The sequence below is a fragment of the Brachyhypopomus gauderio genome, chromosome 1, assembly GCF_052324685.1.
Source record: "Brachyhypopomus gauderio isolate BG-103 chromosome 1, BGAUD_0.2, whole genome shotgun sequence".
In the NCBI taxonomy this organism is placed as follows: domain Eukaryota; kingdom Metazoa; phylum Chordata; class Actinopteri; order Gymnotiformes; family Hypopomidae; genus Brachyhypopomus; species Brachyhypopomus gauderio.
The window spans coordinates 52,642,126-52,661,541 of NC_135211.1; the positions used below are offsets into that span (position 1 = coordinate 52,642,126).

Below are 19,416 nucleotides of genomic sequence, written 5' to 3' on the forward strand. Positions count from 1 at the left end.
CTCTGACTGTCAGATCCTTGCATATCCACTGGAAGGGAGATATTGCTCATGCATATTTTGTAAAACATTTATTTTTTATAGGAGTGACCTGTAAGTTCTCAAATTCAGCATGTTCAAATTAACTACATTAAATTACATATCAGCTACAGCTGACTCGGGAATGTTGAATAGACTCTGGATCTTACTGACACCTTTACTGACACCTTTGGCACAAAATGCATTGACATTTTAAAATGTACTCGGAAATCTGGTTTGCAGTACCGATACTTCACAACATCACGTCATTCTGGTCATGCCGCACTGGTGGGCGTCTTGGTGTGCCCCAGGGCTCACACATCACTCTGCTGTATTTACATGCTTCAGCTTGTAGTAGTGGAGACATTTAGGCTAAAGTGAGGGCAGCCCTGTTCTTAATCAGAATGTGTTTTACTGCTACACAAATTCATTCCCTGACCACGCCCACATGGTTCTGTCCCCTTTCTTGACCACACCCACATGGTTCTGTCCCCTTTCCTGACCACACCCACATGGTTCTGTCCCCTTTCCTGAATGAAAACACCAAGAGCTAGAAATTGTTTTGAAATTAAATAACAGTAAATCAGGAGATTAATGGTAAATTAATAGTTAATCAGGAGACTAAAATTAAATTATCAGTAAATCAGGAGATTAACATTAAATTATCAGTAAATCAGAAGCTATAATAATGGCTTCTCAAATCAACCTTAAAAAAATGTCTTGTCATGCAACTAATTAGAATGTCCTCTGATCTGTCAAACACAAAATAATAATAATGAATAATCAATGATAAAAATTTATAATTATTATTATAATTGTTATTATTATATATCATTAAATGTGATAATAATACATTGTTATATTGTTTTGATTATTATTAATGCTACTCTCATCTCTCGTTATTGTTATTTTTTGTTGTTGTTGATGTTTTTATGTGTTCCTTGCCTGTGTTTGTAGTTTCTTTCTAGTCTAGAACAGTGTCACATATTTATTCGAATAGTCATTTAATTTGATATGGCAAAATATAGTTACCAGTATACCATATCACTGGTGAAGTCACGATAAGCATTTTACGGCTCTTTTGTCAGTTCGCTCCATGTGTTCGTTGCAGGCAGTTTTGAAGACGCCTAAGGGTGGAGAGCCACGCGGGCAGCGTTGTAATCGCTCACTGCCAGGGGACTAGGACCCGTTAGCATCACGCCACCGCAGTAAAACATTAACTTCTCATTACTGTCGTTTTTGAGTCATACCTGCTGAGTCCCAGAACCCCCCCCCCCCCCCCCCCCCCCAGCACGGAGGACACGAGTCTTACTCCGCTAACAGGAACAGCACGTAGCAACCAGCCGCTAGCTTCCTGTCTCCTGGAGAGGGCCTCGCTCCATTACCCTACGTGCATCCGGGCTGAGTGGTAATGTAAAACTAGATGGAAATCATTTAGATGAGATATTAACTGCTAACAAACACCCCAGGGCTGATGGAGACGACTTTAGAAAGTCGGTCGTGGCGGAGTCTCTCTAAACAGAGCGGCTCTCGCGGACGAGTTTCGCTGAAGGAGGAGCGGCTCCCGGCTCTGCCGTCGTTCCCCTCGTCCCCGCCATTACGGATGGGAGGGAAATTTGGAAAGCGCATAATCGACTGCACATTAGCAGCAGAGGAAGGAGGTGCAATGGGGTAGAACGTCAGTAATTCAATTTAGGGAAATGAGCTGAGAGGAAGAGCACAGAGGAAGACGAGGGACCGGGGCGGACGCTGTGATCCAAACAAGCAGCTGCCAGTGGGCCGTAGCGCTCTGAGCGGGCCTCTTCAGAACGGGCCTCTTCAGAACGGGCCTCTTCGGATCAGAGCTGCTCTCCGCTGGCTGATGTCCCCCGGCCGGAATAACTCGTCAAGAGGCATCAGGACGATTCGCTAATTGGTCGTCTTTTCATTGGCCCAGAGAGCCGCGGATGCCTTTTTCTGCGTGTTTTTGAAACAGCCGCCAGTTTTAAGAAAATGGAAGTGACTCTGCTATTAGCCTGTTCATGAGAGGAAGTTAGTTAGCAAACAGATGGAAGAACGTGAGGGGGGAGGATGTAGCAGAGGATGTGCTGAGATCTCGCAGTCTCCTAAAAGAGTTTGAAGATTTCCAGTTGCCTCTTGATCTCAGTTTCTATATTTCTCATTCTCTTGCTCTCTTTCTGCCTCATGTAAGCCTTTTACTTAAAACCACAGGTGTGCAATCTTGTGGAGTAAATGGAGTTGTCATAATGGAGGGAAAAGGATTACAGTTATACTTAAAGACTAAGGAGCACAGTTAACAGTTGTTGAAGCTCAGGTGGTCACATTTTGTGGACAGAAAAATGGCCTGTCCCGATCTGCAAGTGGAAGATAAGTGGGTGTGGCCCTGGTGAGTGGGCGTGGCACCAGGCGAGTGGGCGTGGCCCCAGGCAAGCCAGTGTGAACACTCTGAGCTTCACACGCCTTCCCCGGGTTCCCACAAGTCAAAGCAGCATCTCTCCCATAATGCCCCTGCCAGCAATAATGTCACATTTCCACCATGTGACATTTTTGCGATGAAGAAGCAAGCTAGCATGAACACTGACGGTGAGGAATACTTAGAGTATGTCACATCACGCTGTCAGCCGACAAAGAGCGCCATGACAACAAAACATTCCACTGTCTCCCGGCAGCATCGCCATGCCTCCCGCAGTGCCCCCAGGGGGCCCTAGAGAGCGTCTTGTTTTTGTAACGTGTATGCACATGTTGCCGTGACAAACGCCAGCACTGCTCATTTCATGGCCTGTAAACAGCACATTAGATCTGTAGAAAAGAGAAAGACACTTAAGTTAAAAGATAATACTCTTTCTTTTTGTTCTGGGCTGTAATTCACTCACTCACGGTTAATGGTCTGAGTTTTCCTCACAAGGAGCCAGTGTTCTCTCTCCAGTAGCAGTGCAGGTGTGCTGTTCTGGTCTTGTGTGTGTACAGCTCTGCCCTGGGTGCTGTAGAGTTTAGAGGCTGTGCACTGTGAGGTCATGATCAGATTGGACATGGCCACTGGATTGTACCCTGGGTTTGTGGTTGGGTCTAGATTCTAAATCCAGTTTACCCCAGAGATTACCCCAGAGATTACTCCAAAGATTACTCCAGATTACTCCAGATTACTCCCAATCCAAGTGTGCCAGATTCTACTATTCGAATAGGCCCCTGAATACACTAATTGGCTCGCTAAAAGCAAAATGTTTATGTGCATGCACACACACACACACACACACACACACACACACACACACACACGCACACACACACGCACGCACACACACACACACACACAAATTATTTTAGCTCTCTTAGTGTCTCTCTCACTAGTATGTCTGCATGTGGGAGGAACTGATTGTGAAGTGTGAGGTCTGTTTAGTGGTGTGTGGTCTGTTTAGTGAAGTGTGAGGTCTGTTTAGTGAAGTGTGTGATCTGTATAGTGGTGTGTGGTCTGTTTAGTGGTCAGTTTAGTGAAGTGTGTGGTCTGTTGAGTGGTCAGTTTAGTGAAGTGTGTGGTCTGTATAGTGGTGTGTGGTCTGTTTTGTGGTCTGTTTAGTGAAGTGTGTGGTCTGTTTAGTGGTCAGTTTAGTGAAGTGTGTGGTCAGTTTAGTGAAGCGTGTGGTCAGTTTAGTGAAGTGTGAGGTCTGTTTAGTGAAGTGTGTGATCTGTATAGTGGTGTGTGGTCTGTTTAGTGGTCAGTTTAGTGAAGTGTGTGGTCTGTTGAGTGGTCAGTTTAGTGAAGTGTGTGGTCTGTATAGTGGTGTGTGGTCTGTTTTGTGGTCTGTTTAGTGAAGTGTGTGGTCTGTTTAGTGGTCAGTTTAGTGAAGTGTGTGGTCAGTTTAGTGAAGCGTGTGGTCAGTTTAGTGAAGTGTGAGGTCTGTTTAGTGAAGTGTGTGATCTGTATAGTGGTGTGTGGTCTGTTTAGTGAAGCGTGTGGTCTGTTTAGTGAAGTGTGAGGTCTGTTTAGTGAAGTGTGAGGTCTGTTTAGTGAAGTGTGTGGTCAGTTTAGTGAAGTGTGTGGTCTGTTTAGTGAAGTGTGAGGTCTGTTTAGTGAAGTGTGTGATCTGTATAGTGGTGTGTGGTCTGTTTAGTGAAGCGTGTGGTCTGTTTAGTGGTCAGTTTAGTGAAGCGTGTGGTCTGTTTAGTGAAGCGTGTGGTCTGTTTAGTGAAGCGTGAGGTCTGTTTAGTGGTCAGTTTGGTGAAGTGTGTGATCTGTATAGTGGTGTGTGGTCTGTTTAGTGGTCTGTTTAGTGAAGCGTGTGGTCTGTTTAGTGGTCAGTTAAGTGAAGCGTGTGGTCTGTTTAGTGAAGCGTGTGGTCTGTTTAGTGAAGCGTGAGGTCTGTTTAGTGGTCAGTTAAGTGAAGCGTGTGGTCTGTTTAGTGAAGCGTGTGGTCTGTTTAGCCTGCTCTCCTGATCAGAAGTCGCACCCTGAATTTGCTCATGAGCCCTTCAGTAGACTGAAAATACACTACATTGTTTACAGTTGTTTAATTAAGACAGAACAGCTGTGAAAAGCGTCTACCCTCTGCCACTCTCGTGTGTTCTTTTAATTAATTCAGTGAGGTAGCTCTGGCAAAGTAGACGTGTTTTAATGAACAAAATGTGCTACACGGGATGATTCACTCTGCTCTCTACATTTCATTATTTCACTTTGGAAGCAATTTTTTTTTCTCGGTTCAGAAGAATCTTATGAAGGTCTTGTAGAACTTACAAGATCAGAAGATAAAAGATCACACTTAGAAGATCTCACACACACACACACACAACAAGGGATAGGATTAGTGAAGGTGTAGGGTTAGTGTAGCGTTAGTGTACGGTGTAGGGTTAGAATTAATTTTTGGGGTTAAGATAATAGGGTTCAGGATAAGGGTTAGTGTAGGATTAGGGTTGGTATAGGGTTTGTGTATAGTGTAGGATTAGTGTTGGGTGTAGGATTAGTGTAGGATGTAGGGTTAGGGTTAGTGTAGGGTGTAGGGTTAGTGTTAGTGTAGGCTGTAGGGTTAGGGTCATCATGTGAGCTTCTACATGTCTGCTGTTGATGTGATCTTAACTGCCTGCCCAGAGAACCATCAGCCACTGAATGATCTCTCTCTCCATCCCTCCATCTCTCCATCACTCCCTCTCTCTCTCCATGTCTGTCTCTCTCCCTATCTCTCTCTCTCTCTCTATCTCTCTATATATCCCTCCCTCTCCCTCTCTCTCTCTCTGTCTCGCTCATTCTTGCCACGCTGGTGTGGATTCTGGGTAATTACTCTGCAATGATCAAAATCCCTACAAGTGTGTGAAGTGTCTTGCTAATTGGTCGATATCCTGGCATGTTAGCAGCATTAGCACCACAAAAGACCATGAAGGGCAATAATGACAATCGTTTCTGAGACGGCTTACTTCACCCATACTCACACAGGACTGTATCTCTTCCTCTCTCTCTCTCTCTCTCTTTCTCTCTCTCACACACACACACACACGAAGCATCAAACAAAGGGTTTGCTTCATCATGTGTTTGGTCTTCCACTGAAGGTGACGTGTTTAGAGCAGGTCTTTGCTTCGTTCTGATACCAGGCACGCCCCACTTTAATATTTGACAGCAAGGGGGACGAGAGACACAGAGCTTTTAATCCATCATGGACACACTGATGTGTTATGATACTCTCTCCTCTCCCCCCTCGCTCGCCCTCCGTGAATTATTAACGTATTTTAAATTACGTCCACGTCTTCGTATAATTGGAGGAAGAGATAGAGAAAGAAATGTTGAGAGGAGCGTAGGAGATGCATCCATTATATATGGGCCGAGCGTGATCTATGTTTGCCTTCACACACAATTATCTCTGCAACATCTATTAAATGAACGTATTGGCAAATCAGTCCTTCAGCTTCTGTCACTGTGTGTCTGTTCAGCATCAGCGCACGCAGGCACAGGGAAATCCCCTCCACAACTTACTTATTCTGCCCGAACATCTAGAGAGCGTGTTTGAGCACAGCGGGACGCTGACCTGCGGGTCTGCACTGTTGCTGATCCTGTACCGTATCCAGAGGATGTAGGTAACCGTCTGGGAAGAGCAGCCCCAGCACCTGTTCAGAGTGCCACGCCCTCTCTGTGACACGCCCCCATCACCGACACCAGGAAGTGTGTGTTCCAGGGGCAGACACCTGCGGGAAGCAGCCAGCAACAGGCAGCCAAGCAACAGGCAGCCAAGCAACAGGCAGCCAAGCAACAGGCAGCCAAGCAACAGGCAGCCAAGCAACAGGCAGCCAGTAAGATGTTCCTTGTTCTGCTGGATTAACGGAGTAAAGTGTCTTTTCAAAAATGAAATGTGATGTTTATCGCCACTGCTTTGCTTTACTGGTCACTGTCCTTCAAAAAAATCCAGTTAAAGTAAATATAGGTATTTGTGAAACACTGCCCTGTGTGTGTGAGGCTCTGTTCTGACCTCGCTCTGTGTGTGTGTGTGTGTGTTTGTGTGTGTGTGTGAGAGAGAGAGAGAGAGGGAGAGGGAGGGTTCTTCTGATCTCTTTTTGGGTGTGTGAATGTTCTTTTGACCTCCCAGTGTGTGTGTGTGTGTGAGGGTTCTTCTGATCTCCTCCTTTCTGTGATCTGCCACAGGTGTGTCACAAGATGAAAAAAACAGTTTGGCTATGTGTCTCCAACTTAGAATGGCTGCTCTAGCATGTGTGTGTCTGAATTAGAATGGCTGCTCTAGTATGTGTGTGTCTGAATTAGAATGGCTGCTCTAGTATGTGTGTGTCTGAATTAGAATGGCTGCTCTAGTATGTGTGTGTCTGAATTAGAATGGCTGCTCTAGCATGTGTGTGTCTGAATTAGAATGGCTGCTCTAGCATGTGTGTGTCTGAATTAGAATGGCTGCTCTAGCATGTGTGTGTCTGAATTAGAATGGCTGCTCTAGTATGTGTGTGTCTCTGAATTAGAATGGCTGCTCTAGCTTGTGTGTGTGTGAATTAGAATGGCTGCTCTAGCATGAGTGTGTGTCTGAATTTGAATGGCTGCTCTAGTGTGTCTCTCAATTAGAATGGCTGCTCTAGCGTGTGTATGTGTGTCTCTGAATTATAATGGCTGCTCTAGTGTGTGTGTGTGTCTCTGAATTAGAATGGCTGCTCTAGCATGTGTGTGTCTCTGAATTAGAATGGCTGCTCAAGCGTGTGTGTCTCTGAATTAGAATGGCTGCTCTAGCGTGTGTGTGTGTCTGAATCAGAATGGCTGCTCTAGCGTGTGTGTGTGTGTCTCTGAATTATAATGGCTGCTCTAGCGTGTGTGTGTGTGTCTCTGAATTAGAATGGCTGCTCTAGCGTGTGTGTGTGTCTGAATCAGAATGGCTGCTCTAGCGTGTGTGTGTCTGAATTAGAATGGCTGCTCTAGCGTGTGTGTGTCTCTGAATCAGAATGGCTGCTCTAGCGTGTGTGTGTGTGTGTGTGTCTCTAAATTATAATGGCTGCTCTAGCGTGTGTGTGTCTGAATTAGAATGGCTGCTCTAGCGTGTGTGTGTCTCTGAATCAGAATGGCTGCTGTGTGTGTGTGTGTCTCAGACCAAATGCAGTGTGTGTGCTGCTTGAGTCCCTGCTGTCATTAACACTTGTCCAGGTGTGACAGGGCAATGGACAGACATGCAGTCAATGCCATTCTCACCAGATACATTGTACTGACTAGACACACTGTACTCACCATACTCACCATACTCACTGTACTCACCATACCCACCATACATACTGTACTCACCATACTCACTGTACTCACCATACCCACCATACTCACTGTACTCACCATACCCACCATACGGTGTATTCGGTGTTCAGTATTCAGACCTCTTTACATTCTTTACTCTTTGTTTCATTGCAGCCATTTGCCAAAATCAAAAAGGTTTATTTTATTTCTCATTAATGCACACTCAACACCACATCTTGACAGAAAAAGCAGAAATGTAGAAATTTTAGCAAATTTATTAAAAAGAAACCTGAAATATCACATGGTCATAAGTATTCACACCCTTTGCTCACAGTTTTGAGAAGCACCCTTTTGAGCTAGTACAGTCATGTTGAAAAACAACAAGTTTTTTCACACCTGGGTTTGGAGATCCTCTGTCATTCATCCTTGGTGTTGGTGAACATTTTCAGGTCTCTCCAGAGATGCTCAACTGGGTTCAGGTCAGGGTTCTGGCTGGGTCTGTCAAGAATGGTCACAGATTTGTTCTGAAGTAACTTTGTTATTTTAGCTGTGTGCTTAGGGTCATTGTTTTGTTGGAAGTTGAACCTTCTGCCCAGTCTGAGGTCCAGAGCACTCTTGAAGCCTCTCTCACCAAGGATCTTCTCCCACCATTGCTCAGTTTGGCTGGTCAGGGTTGCTCCGAAGTCTAGGAAGAGTTCTGGTCATCCCAAACTTCTTCCATTTAAGGATTATGGAGGAACCTTGAGTGCTGCAGAAATTCTTTAGTAACCTTGTCCAGATCTGTACTTGCCACAGTACTGTCTCTGAGCTCCTTGAGCAGTTCCTTTGACCTCATGATTCTCATTTTGAGGTATGACGTCTTATATAGACAGGTGTGTGAGGTCTTATATAGACAGGTGTGTGAGGTGTAAGGTTTTATATAGACAGGTGTGTGAGGTGTGAGGTCTTATATAGACAGGTGTGTGAGGTCCTATATAGACAGGTGTGTAAGGTCTTATATAGACAGGTGTGTGCCTTTCCTAATCCACTCAGTTGAATTAAACACAGCTGGACTCTAATGAAGGAGTTGAACCATCTCAAGGAGAATCAGAAGAAATGGACAGTATGTGAGTTAAATATGAGTCACAGCAAAGTGTATGAATACTTATGACCATGTGTTTTTTTTTTATAAATTTGTAAAAATTTCTAAATTTCTGTAAAGATGGGGTGCTCAGTGTACATTAATGAGAAATAAAATAAACCTTTTTGATTTTAGCAAATGGCTGCAATGAAAGAAAGAGTGAAGCACTCAAAGGGGTCTGAATAGTTTTCGTACCCTCTGTACTCAGTATGCTCACCATCATCACACTCATCACATTCATCATTCTCGCCAGACACATCACACTTGCCCTGCGAGGCACAGAAAACCTGTGTGTGCCTGCACGCCTTTTTTCTGAAGACAAATTGAACATCTGCTCGGGCGTCCAGAAAGGCCCGGAGTCTCTCCGGAAACATCAGACGAGGAACCACTCGCTGCCTTTCCAGCTTGTGCAGTGTTGTTGTGCTCAAATGACCACCAACATGGCCACCCACATGGCCAGGAGTTGAACCGGACCGGTGCGGTGCCAGGCACGGACGGTGCCGGCGGTCCCAGAGGCCCCAGCTGCTCACGCTCCGGCCAGCAGGCGCCTCTCGGGGAGATGGCGTGGCGGCACCCTGCGGTTGGGCCGTGTTGTTCTGGGCCCGTGTGCAGGACCATATGTCTCGGCGCCGTGCTGCGGGGGCTGCCATATGGAGCCGGCGGCCCGGCGAGCAGATCCACCACGTGGGCCTGCTGCCACCCTGTTCCTGGCTCGCACACACACGCCGGCGCCGTCGGTCTAGCACTTCCGTAGATTGAGGCAGCAGAGCGTTTGTGTGTGGGAGCTCGCACGTGTGTGTGTGTGTGTGTGTGTGTGTGCGTGTGTGTGTGTGTGTGTGAGCTTGCACGTGTGTGTGTGTGTGTGTGTGTGCGTGCGTGCGTGCGTGCGTGCGTGCGTGTGTGTGTGTGTGTGTGTGTGTGTGTGTGTGTGTGTGTGTGTGTGTGTGTGTGTGTGTGTGTGTGTGTGTCCTGCTCTTCGGTCCTCCTGGAACAGAATCACTGCCAAATTAGTGGCACATCTGCCGAACTCAAGTGATCATGGTCATGTGACCTGCAAGTCATGTGACCCACTGAAGCCACTTCGAGTTGAAGGCCGTGGGTTGTTACTTTGGACAGGATTGTCAATCTTACTGATTGGACAGGACTCAGGACAGGATTGACAATTCATTTCAAATCAGCATTTGAGTATTTAAAGTATATCTGCCTCAGAGTGACCCTGTCTCAGAGTAACACCACCCTGTCTCGGAGTAACCCCGCCCTGTCTCAGAGTAACCCCACCCTGTCTCAGTGACCCCGCCCTGTCTTAGAGTAACCCCGCCCTGTCTCAGAGTAACCTCTCCCTGTCTTAGTGTAACCCCGCCCTGTCTCAGAGTAACCTCTCCCTGTCTTAGTGTAACCCTGCCCTGTCTCAGTGTAACCCCGCCCTCTCTGAGTGGACTGCTGTGTCCAGTTCAGCCTTGTCTGGATTCACTGGCGTGCTGATCATGTAACTTATCCGTGTGGTCATGTGATTCATCCGTGTGGTCATGTGACTCATCCGTGTGAGTGTATGATTCATCCGTGTGGGCGTGAACGCTGTGCTGTCCACAGAGCAAGACTGTGCTTGCAGATGCCTGATTGTTCTCAGCATTGAGGAAGAGGGCGGAGCTATGAACACGCCTCTTAATTAGCACCCCTGCCGCCATCTGACACTCACTCATTCTCAGCCAATCGGAGATGGCCATGTTCAATGCAGAGGTTCATGAGTCATCACCTTGACGACAGCCAGAATTACGGTTAATAGCATCAAAGGGGTCCTGTTGCTAAGTGATCATTAGGTCTTTCTGCAGATTCCCAACTGGGATATTTCACCTGTCAGTCAAGCAGGCTGTGTCTACAAGGTGATTGGACTGGTTCTGGTGGAGCGACACATATTCCCAGTGGGTGATCACTGCTTTAGGTCCACTCTACCCTAGTCAGGCTGGGCTATGCTGCGTATATCACAGCCGGTATAATCCAACACAGCTAACAGCACCACTGTACTCTACCGTCTGCTGCCTGACTGCCCAGGACTCCTGCTCTCTGGGTACACTGACAGTGACCTTTAGTGACCTCTGTCATAAGTCAGGTTTGACCAAAGGGCGTCAGGTGTGAGTACAATGCTTTAATATTCATTTATGATAAAAATGCTTACATAAATATTATTTATGCAGTCCCAGCACAAAGCTTTATAAACGTACTCTACCATGCTCTACCTGCTCTACCATACTCGTCCATACTCTACCTGCTCTACCATACTCTGCCTGCTCTACCTTATTCTACCTTACTCTACCTGCTCTATCATACTCCACCATACTCTGCCTGCTCTACCATACTCTACCTTACTCTACTTGCTCTATCATACTCTACCATACTCTACCTGCTCTACCATATTCTACCTGCTCTATCATACTCTATCATACTCTACCTGCTCTACTATATTCTACCTGCTCGACCATACTCTACCATACTCTGTAGTGGGTTGGCTACCCAGGGCTGAAACGTGTGAGCCACCAGGGGGTTTTGAGTAGATAGGACCCAATTGCTGCCTGCTCTACCTTACTTCACCTCTACCATCATATTATACCATGCTCCATCTGATCCACCATACTATACCATAATCTACCATACTCTACCTGCTCTGCCATACTCCACCTGCTTCACCATACTCTGCCATACTCTGGGACTGGGTTTAGGGCTACACTCTTGAGTTTTAAGTGATTCATACCATGCTGTATTTTGATTACTGGAATATATACAGTGGCTTGCAAAAGTATTCATAGCCCTTGAAATGTTCCATATTTTGTCACATTACAGCCATAAACTAATATATTTCATTGGAATTAAATGTGAAAGATCAACACAAAATGGTAAACAATAGTAATAAAAAATACTCTACCTGCTCTACCATACTCTACCTGTTGAACCTCTAGTGACTGAAATTTTTGCCAATTCTTCTTTGCAAAACAGCTCAAGCTCAGTCAAATTAGATGGATAGTGTTTGTGAACAGCAGTTTTCAGATCTTGCCACACATTCTCTATTGGGTTTAGGTCTGGACTTTGACTGGGCTATTCTAACACATGAATGGTTTTAAACCATTCCATTGTAGCCCTGACTTTATGTTCAGGGTGGTGGTCCTGATAGAATGTGAACCTCCACCCCAGTCTCATGTCTTTCACATTAAATTCCAATTAAATAGATTTATGTATGTGGTTGTAATGTGACAAAATATGGAAATGGTCAAGGGGTATGAATACTTTTTCAAGCCACTGTATGCTACCTTAATTTTAGAGGGGTAAAGTGGGTAAAGTCAGTGGAAATCAACTGAATTCTGTCCTGCTCTCTTCCTTGCTCTGTGTCTCTGTCTTGCTCTTGTGAGAGAAATTATTGATTATTGACTAATTATCATTGATTAGATCATGTTTAGTTATTATAAGAGATCATTATGGACTTTATGATTTTGGACATGTCCATTCTGACTAAGCAGGAGGACTACAATAATGAAGTAGTGTGATTCAGTGTAACCATGTTTAGTTCAAATTATGCATGTGTGCTATACGTGACCCAGGTCAGGGAGAGTGCTGAGGGTAAGAGCACTCTGTTAACTGGTAGTCACTAGGCTACTAGTCTTGGGTCATTTAGCTTTCTCTGTGTTCAACTGATACATCAGTTGCTTCCGCTAACTCTAGGGAAGTCCATATTAGGAGATACACACATGTGAGACAAAGTAGCCTGCTGGACGCTTATGTTTTGGAACATGCTGTGCTAAAGATAACCTGCTGAATTGTGTTTAAGATTGTATATAAGCAGGGGGAGCTTACTAATCATTTAATTAATCATTTAACCACGTCTGAGTCCTCATCCATTTATTAGGAAATTTCCACGACACTCTCTGTCCCTATCCTGCTCTCTGTCCTGCTCTCTGTCCTGTTCTCTGTCTCTGTCCTGCTCTCTGTCCTGCTCTCTGCCCCTGTCCTGCTCTGTATGCCCTCCCTGTACTCTGTACAGTACGTCCTGTATGTAGGGATGATGGATCTGCTCATCTCCTGATTTCCCATTAGTTAGAGAGATTAAAGTAGAACTGCGTTGTCCATCTTTCTTTCTGTATTTCTTTCTCTTGCTCTTTTTTGCTTTGCTATGTTTTCTGGTTCAGCGCGTGTCCGCGTCTCTAATCTTTACCAATGGTCCACGCGGCTCCCCCCGCGTTTCTCCTCGAAACGGTCTTCATTTCCTCCACATTCTCCGTGTCATTTCCTGTCAGTGCCTTATCACAGTGGGATGGCTCCAGAAACACTCCATGAGCTCTAAATACATTGAAGGAAACGTGCAACAGATCCATATCAACACAGCAAGGATGTCCAGACCAGCCACGCTGGCCCTGTCTGTCGGGCCTCTGCGGGCTCTTGATTAAAATAATGACTTCATAACGCCTGTTGTGCAGACATGCAGGTCTGAGATTCACTCAGGCTGGTTTTCATGTCTGAGAGTGATGCTGTGAATTGATTGAGTGAACTGATGTCTGTGAGTAGCTGATTGCCTGCATGCTACTCACCAATACAAAATCACTTAAAACCGTAAACTGAAAATGATTAAACCAATAAACTGTGCCAGGTGGCCCTTTTCAGACCTGCTCTGTCGTCACTCGCCTGTCAGAGGAAGAAACAATCAAATAAACAACAAGTTCTTCATTCCAGTATTACAAGCAGGTGGTTCTCATCTGTGTCTTAAACATTTATTAGCCAAGAAGAAACCAACAAGAATAGACAACATGGCAAATAACAAAGGACAAATCCCCAGGAAGCCTGTGTGTGATTGCGGGGTCAGTAGGCCAGTGCTTGGTTTGTGATTGCGGGGTCAGTATGTCAGTGCTGGGTTTGTGATTGCTTGGTCAGTATGTCAGTGCTGGGTTTGTGATTGCGGGGTCAGTATGTCAGTGCTGGGTTTGTGATTGCGGGGTCAGTAGGCCAGTGCTTGGTTTGTGATTGCTTTGTCAGTATGTCAGTGCTGGGTTTGTGATTGCTTGGTCAGTAGGTTAGTGCTGGGTTGTTGATTGCTTGGTCAGTAGGTCAGTGCTTGGTTTGTGACTGCTTGGTCAGTAGGCCAGTGCTGAATTTGTGATTGGTTGGTCAGTATGTCAGTGCTGGGTTTGTGTTTGCTTGGTCAGTAGGTTAGTGCTGGGTTGTTGATTGCTTGGTCAGTAGGTCAGTGCTGGGTTTGTGATTGCTTGGTCAGTAAGTCAGTGCTGGGTTTGTGATTGGTTGGTCAGTATGTCAGTGCTGGGTTTGTGTTTGCTTGGTCAGTATGTCAGTGCTGGGTTGGTGATTGCTTGCTCAGTAGGTCAGTGCTGGGTTTGTGATTGCTTGGTCAGTAAGTCAGTGCTGGGTTTGTGATTGCTTGGTCAGTATGTCAGTGCTTGGTTTGTGATTGCTTTGTCAGTACGTCAGTGCTGGGTTTGTGATTGCTTGGTCAGTAGGTTAGTGCTGGGTTGGTGATTGCTTGGTCAGTAGGTCAGTGCTGGATTTATGATTGCTTGGTCAGTATGTCAGTGCTGGGTTTGTGATTGCTTGGCCAGTATGTCAGTGCTGGGTTTGTGATTGCTTGGTCAGTAGGTCAGTGCTGGGTTGGTGATTGTTTGGTCAGTAGATCAGTACTGAGTTTGTGATTGCTTTGTCAGTATGCCAATCCTGGGTTTGTGATTGCTTGGTCAGTAGGTTAGTGCTGGGTTGGTAATTGCTTGGTCAGTAGGCCAGTGCTTGGTTTGTGATTGCTTGGTCAGTATGTCAGTGCTTGGTTTTTGATTGCTTGGTCAGTATGTCTCCCATGTTGCTTTTTTCAGGCCCATGAGTCACCCATGAGACTTTGAGCAGGTCTGGTCAAACCTGTCCAAGGAAAACCACAATCACAGACAACAGCTACACGTTTTCCAGATCAGCTGTAGGTTTGTCCTTGAAACATTTTCAGGTGTTCTGCTATGTCATTCAGATGTGATGGGACGTCAATGCTAGTTAGGGCCACACACTCACGTGTGTCTGATATCAGGTCTGGTTGGTCTGGGTTGTGATTTTTCATCACTTGTTTCTTGTTTTATTAAATCATTTCTGGATGTTTACTACAACACTCGAGTTCTGGACCAAACAAAAACCTTTAATATTTTACCCCATGTTCCCAGAGGCGTTTGAAAGTTATTCACCAAAAGGAAAGTTGTTCCCATAGCAACTTGTTTTCCAGCTTCATCTAACACTTCCCACTGTACCACTGTACCAATGTTCAGACTCTATCAGTGTTCAGGATGTAGCACTGTAAACGACTTCATGCTTTACTTCATACATTTAAAATTCTGAAATACTAAGGGATGTTCCAACAAGCATTTGCTGTTTAAGCAGTTAACTCAGTCGAGCTGTGTTTTTCTTTCAGTGTATGATGTTGTTATTGTTTGGTGAAGATCTCACATCATCTCTTAACGTGATCCTCTGCTGTCCTCGAGGAGTTCTCTACTGTGTCTGTCTATGCTACTCCTGTCTATGTTAGCGCGGGGCGTCAGCTCGGTGGTACAGTTTTGATGAGTTTGCTGGTTGAGCTATTCTATGATTTTGGTTTGCTGTGGTCTGAGGTAAAAGTCACATTTCAACCAGCTACAGTGTCAGTATTTCTTTCACACTCTGGACAAATAAGGCTTCTTGTCTTTCTTAACAGGCTGAATAAGGTTGGCTTTATTGTTGAGTAAATCTCTGCATTTATTAGTGATTACTCAACAATAATGCGGAATGGTCCTTGGTGGATTGTGATTCAACACTGTGTTTTAAACGAGCCTCACTGCTGTGAGATGTACACCATTCGTTCTGCTTGGAGGCTGGTTGGATAAGTTGTAGACAGCAGTCTGTATGATCATCATCTCTTCAGGCTCTAGAACAGGTAATTCCTCTCTGGGATGTGATTTGTTAACAGAATGCATTCACCCTTACTTCTCATGTAGTATCTCCAGCCCTATTCCAGGAGTCCTTGGACTTGTAAAGAGAGGTGTGTTGCTCTGTCAGGGTCAGGTCAGGGGCTGAGTTAGACCTAGACTGCTCCTTCTGCCAAACAGTCATGTGTGTGTTCCATAAGTACTCCAGAGAAAGAAAAAAGCATTTGAGTGGGCAATGTCTCCCAGGGTTGCTCTGAGGGAAATGCTTTTTTATTTCTCCTGTCCCCCTCGCCTCTTCAGAAGTGTTTGCTTGATATTTTGTTTGTTTGGGTTTTTTGTTGTCGTTGTTCTTCTTCTTTCTCTCTTTATTATTTGATTTGATTTGATTTTTTGTACTTCAACTCCGACATCCGTGTCTGCCCCAGGATGTCTGTCACAAACTGCAGTCCAACGTTGTGACAAGGCTTGTTTGGTTTCTCCCCGTGCCCGTTATGACCTTCTGTTCCCTCCTTCCTTTTGTTCTGTTCTTTCCTTCAAGGTCTGGCGCACCTGACACTAAGCAACCAAGGTATGGCTTCCTTCCCTCGTTTTTAATATGCAGGGGGACCTCTTGGCTCCTCCCAGTCCTCTTCCTCCTCTCTGCCTGCCCCTTCTGTCCTTTTCTCCACCCCTTCTGTCCCTTTTCTCCGCCCCTTCTGTATTTTTCTCCACCCCTTCTGTCCTTTTCTCCACCCCTTCTGTCATTTTCTCCGCCCCTTCTGTCCTTTTCTCCGCCCCTTCTGTATTTTTCTCCGCCCCTTCTGTCATTTTCTCCACCCCTTCTGTCCTTTTCTCCGCCCCTTCTGTCCTTTTCTCCACCCCTTCTGTCATTTTCTCCGCCCCTTCTGTCCTTATTCTTTTTCCTCCCTTCAGCTTCCCATTTGATCTTTCCTTCCTTTGCCCCGCCTCCATCCTCTCCTACTCCTGTCATCTTTTCTGGTTTATTTGTGACCCCCCCCCATCCCGTTGCGTTTCTCTAACGCCGTCACCATACTCTTGTCCTGATCTCTGGCCTTTCTCCTGAAGACCCTTCTCTGACTGTGGCTCCTCCCACCGAAGGTAACGCTTTTTTTCGTTGGGTATTTCTTTGTTCTTATCCCGCCGTCTTGCCTGAGTTGTGACAGTGTTTGAAATGATGTGATGTGAAATGTCACCTGCTGCTGAAATGTTGGTGCCCCAATTCGCTGGAACCTGTTAAGAATGCACAGAGGCCGCCAGACTTCTCTGTTGTCATTCTCATTGTTTGGCATTTGATGTTAGGCAGTTGACAATAGCATCCACGACTGTCCTCACTCCTAGAAGGACTACAGGAAGTCCTACAGGTGCATGCTTATACTAACCCAGTGCTCCACTGAGCAAGTCCTGTGCTCTTGCTGAACTTTCACGTTTGAGGAGTCAAATCTGAGAAGGCTGCAGCCAGTAGGCTGAGGTTGTGGAAGCATGAGAGTTCCACAGGGTTCTTCAGGGTTCCTTGGGGTTCCTCAGGGTTCCACATGGTTCCTCAGTCATCAAGGGATGTGTGTTTGAAAGATTTGCAGCTGCCTGACTGGCTGGAGAGCTGGATGACCTTTTCTCTAAAACTTCTCTCTCTCTTTTTCCTAAACCATCTCTCTCTTTCACTCTCATTTGCTTTCTCCTTTTCTTGCTGTTTATCTGTTCCCCTCTCTGTGTCCTTTTTGTATCTATCAATTGTTCTCTCTCTCTTTAGCTCTCTCTCTCTCTCTGAATACATTTCTTTCTCACTCTAACCATATGTGAATCAGTCTTTCCACCATTACAGCCTCTGCTCAGCTGCACTGGACCAGGTCCTCATTGACTACTCATGCATTCACAATCGAGAGCTTGTAACTATAGTAGCTGATTCATTCCACCATGAGGATGAAACCACCCTTCCTGATACAGCTGGACCGTTCAATTCATTTGGGGATGGTGCTAGTTAAAATGAGCACAAGTAAACACTTCTCTTGGGTGTTTACATCAGCATTGGTTGCAGTGAATGGTGAAACAACTGAAGAAATGCCATAGAAGGTGCAGGACCCTCTCCGCACTGTGTGGGGTATCCTCCATCTCTCTCTTTATGGAGGCTGGGATCACATGTTCTCTTTTTAACCCTGATGGGTTTTGCAGGACTACATCTAATTACAAAGCAAAATACTACTGCCTTTCTTTGTTGAATAAGAACATAAATTATTTTTCTGCAGTCATGAGATAATAACAATAGACAATATCTAGCACTTAAAAAGCTATATCTAATATAGTCATAAAAATAAATAGAATTAAATTCCAGTAAGAACTAAAAACTAGAGTGAGGAGCACCAAGTTCCTGGGTGTGAACATTACAGAGAACCTCTCCTGGATCAGCAACACGGCACCACTGGTGTGAACATCACAGAGGACCTCAGGACCACCAGACTGAAGGACCAGGAGACTGAAGGCCAGCTTCATCCACCAGGCTGTGTGTGTGTGTGTGTGTGTGTGTGTGTGTGTGTGTGTGTGTGTGTGTGTGTGTGTGTGTGTGTGTGTGTGTGTGTGTGTGTGTGTTGTGTGTGTGTGTTGGTACGTGTGTGTGTGTTGGTTGACTTCACACTAATTCGCTTTGTAGTCTGCTTTACAGAATGTGGTTACTGTCACGGTTGGCTCCGCCTCCTTCTGTCAATCTTCTGTTTAGCCCCTCCCTCTTTTTGTTTCGTTCCCTCCTGCTCGTTTCTCATCTTCTTGCCTCTTTTTAAGTTTAGTCACCTTTTCCTGGTTTGTGTGCTTGTTAATCCTGTGTATTTAATGCCTGTCTTTGGTATTTTGTTTCTTTGGTTTTTGTAAGTACTGGCTCTGTGTTTCTGTATTATTTCATGTTGTTAAGATCCCTTTGGTGTTAGTTCAAGGTTATAGTAAGTTTGTTCACTGTTAATGTTGAAATCTAGGCTTGTTTCTTCGCTTTGTCTCTAGTGCTGTTTTATGGTTGTGCTTGTCGTCATGTCTAGCCCGTGTTTAAGTCTTGGTTTTGTTTCTGTGTCGGATTGCCGTACTGTAATGACCCTGGACCCTTCATGACTCAGATATAGGATTTGCCCATAATAAATCTCACTTCTCTCTGTGAATGCGTCCGTCTACAGTTGCAGTTACACACTCCATGCACGTTTTCACTTTACAGCCTAAACATTATTGCTCATGATTGCAGGTCATACTCTAACTGTGTGCATTGTTACGTTTTACACTGGTTTGCAATCTTTTACTCTGTTAGCGCATACACCAACTTACTGTACTTGCCACTTTACTGGATTATACTGTATTTATTGCATTATATTTTGTTTGGTTATAGTATTTTACTTTACTTAGTTAATGTTATAGTTTATTTAGTTTACTTAGTTTATTTAGTTAAAGTCTATTTTGTCATTCATTTAATACTCAATGTTTACTGCTGCAATGTGGTAGGAGAGTATGTCTTCTGTAAGTCCCATACCTACTGCAGTACTGACTTTGAAATGTAACTAATAAATACTTAAAAAGGAACAAGATATGCGAAGTACAAACCGGATTCCAAATTGTGAATAAAAACTGAATGCAATGATGTGGAGGTGCCAACATCTAATATTTTATTTATAATAGAACACAAATCACAGATCAAAAGT

General features: G+C 45.0%; 1 protein-coding gene across 12 annotated transcripts in view; it reads left to right on the forward strand.

Moving 5' to 3' along the window:
* Positions 1 to 19,416, forward strand: part of nrxn2b (neurexin 2b) — a 580,834-nt gene that overhangs the window by 158,936 nt on the left and 402,482 nt on the right. For 11 of the 12 annotated variants that reach the window (XM_077019139.1, XM_077019095.1, XM_077019103.1 and 8 more), the window contains exon 4: positions 16,290 to 16,319. The exons of the other annotated variant lie outside the window; for it this stretch is intronic. In XM_077019139.1, coding sequence (XP_076875254.1) covers positions 16,290 to 16,319 — 30 coding nt within the window. The remainder of the gene's footprint in view (positions 1 to 16,289; positions 16,320 to 19,416) is intronic. 12 annotated transcript variants of the gene reach the window in all.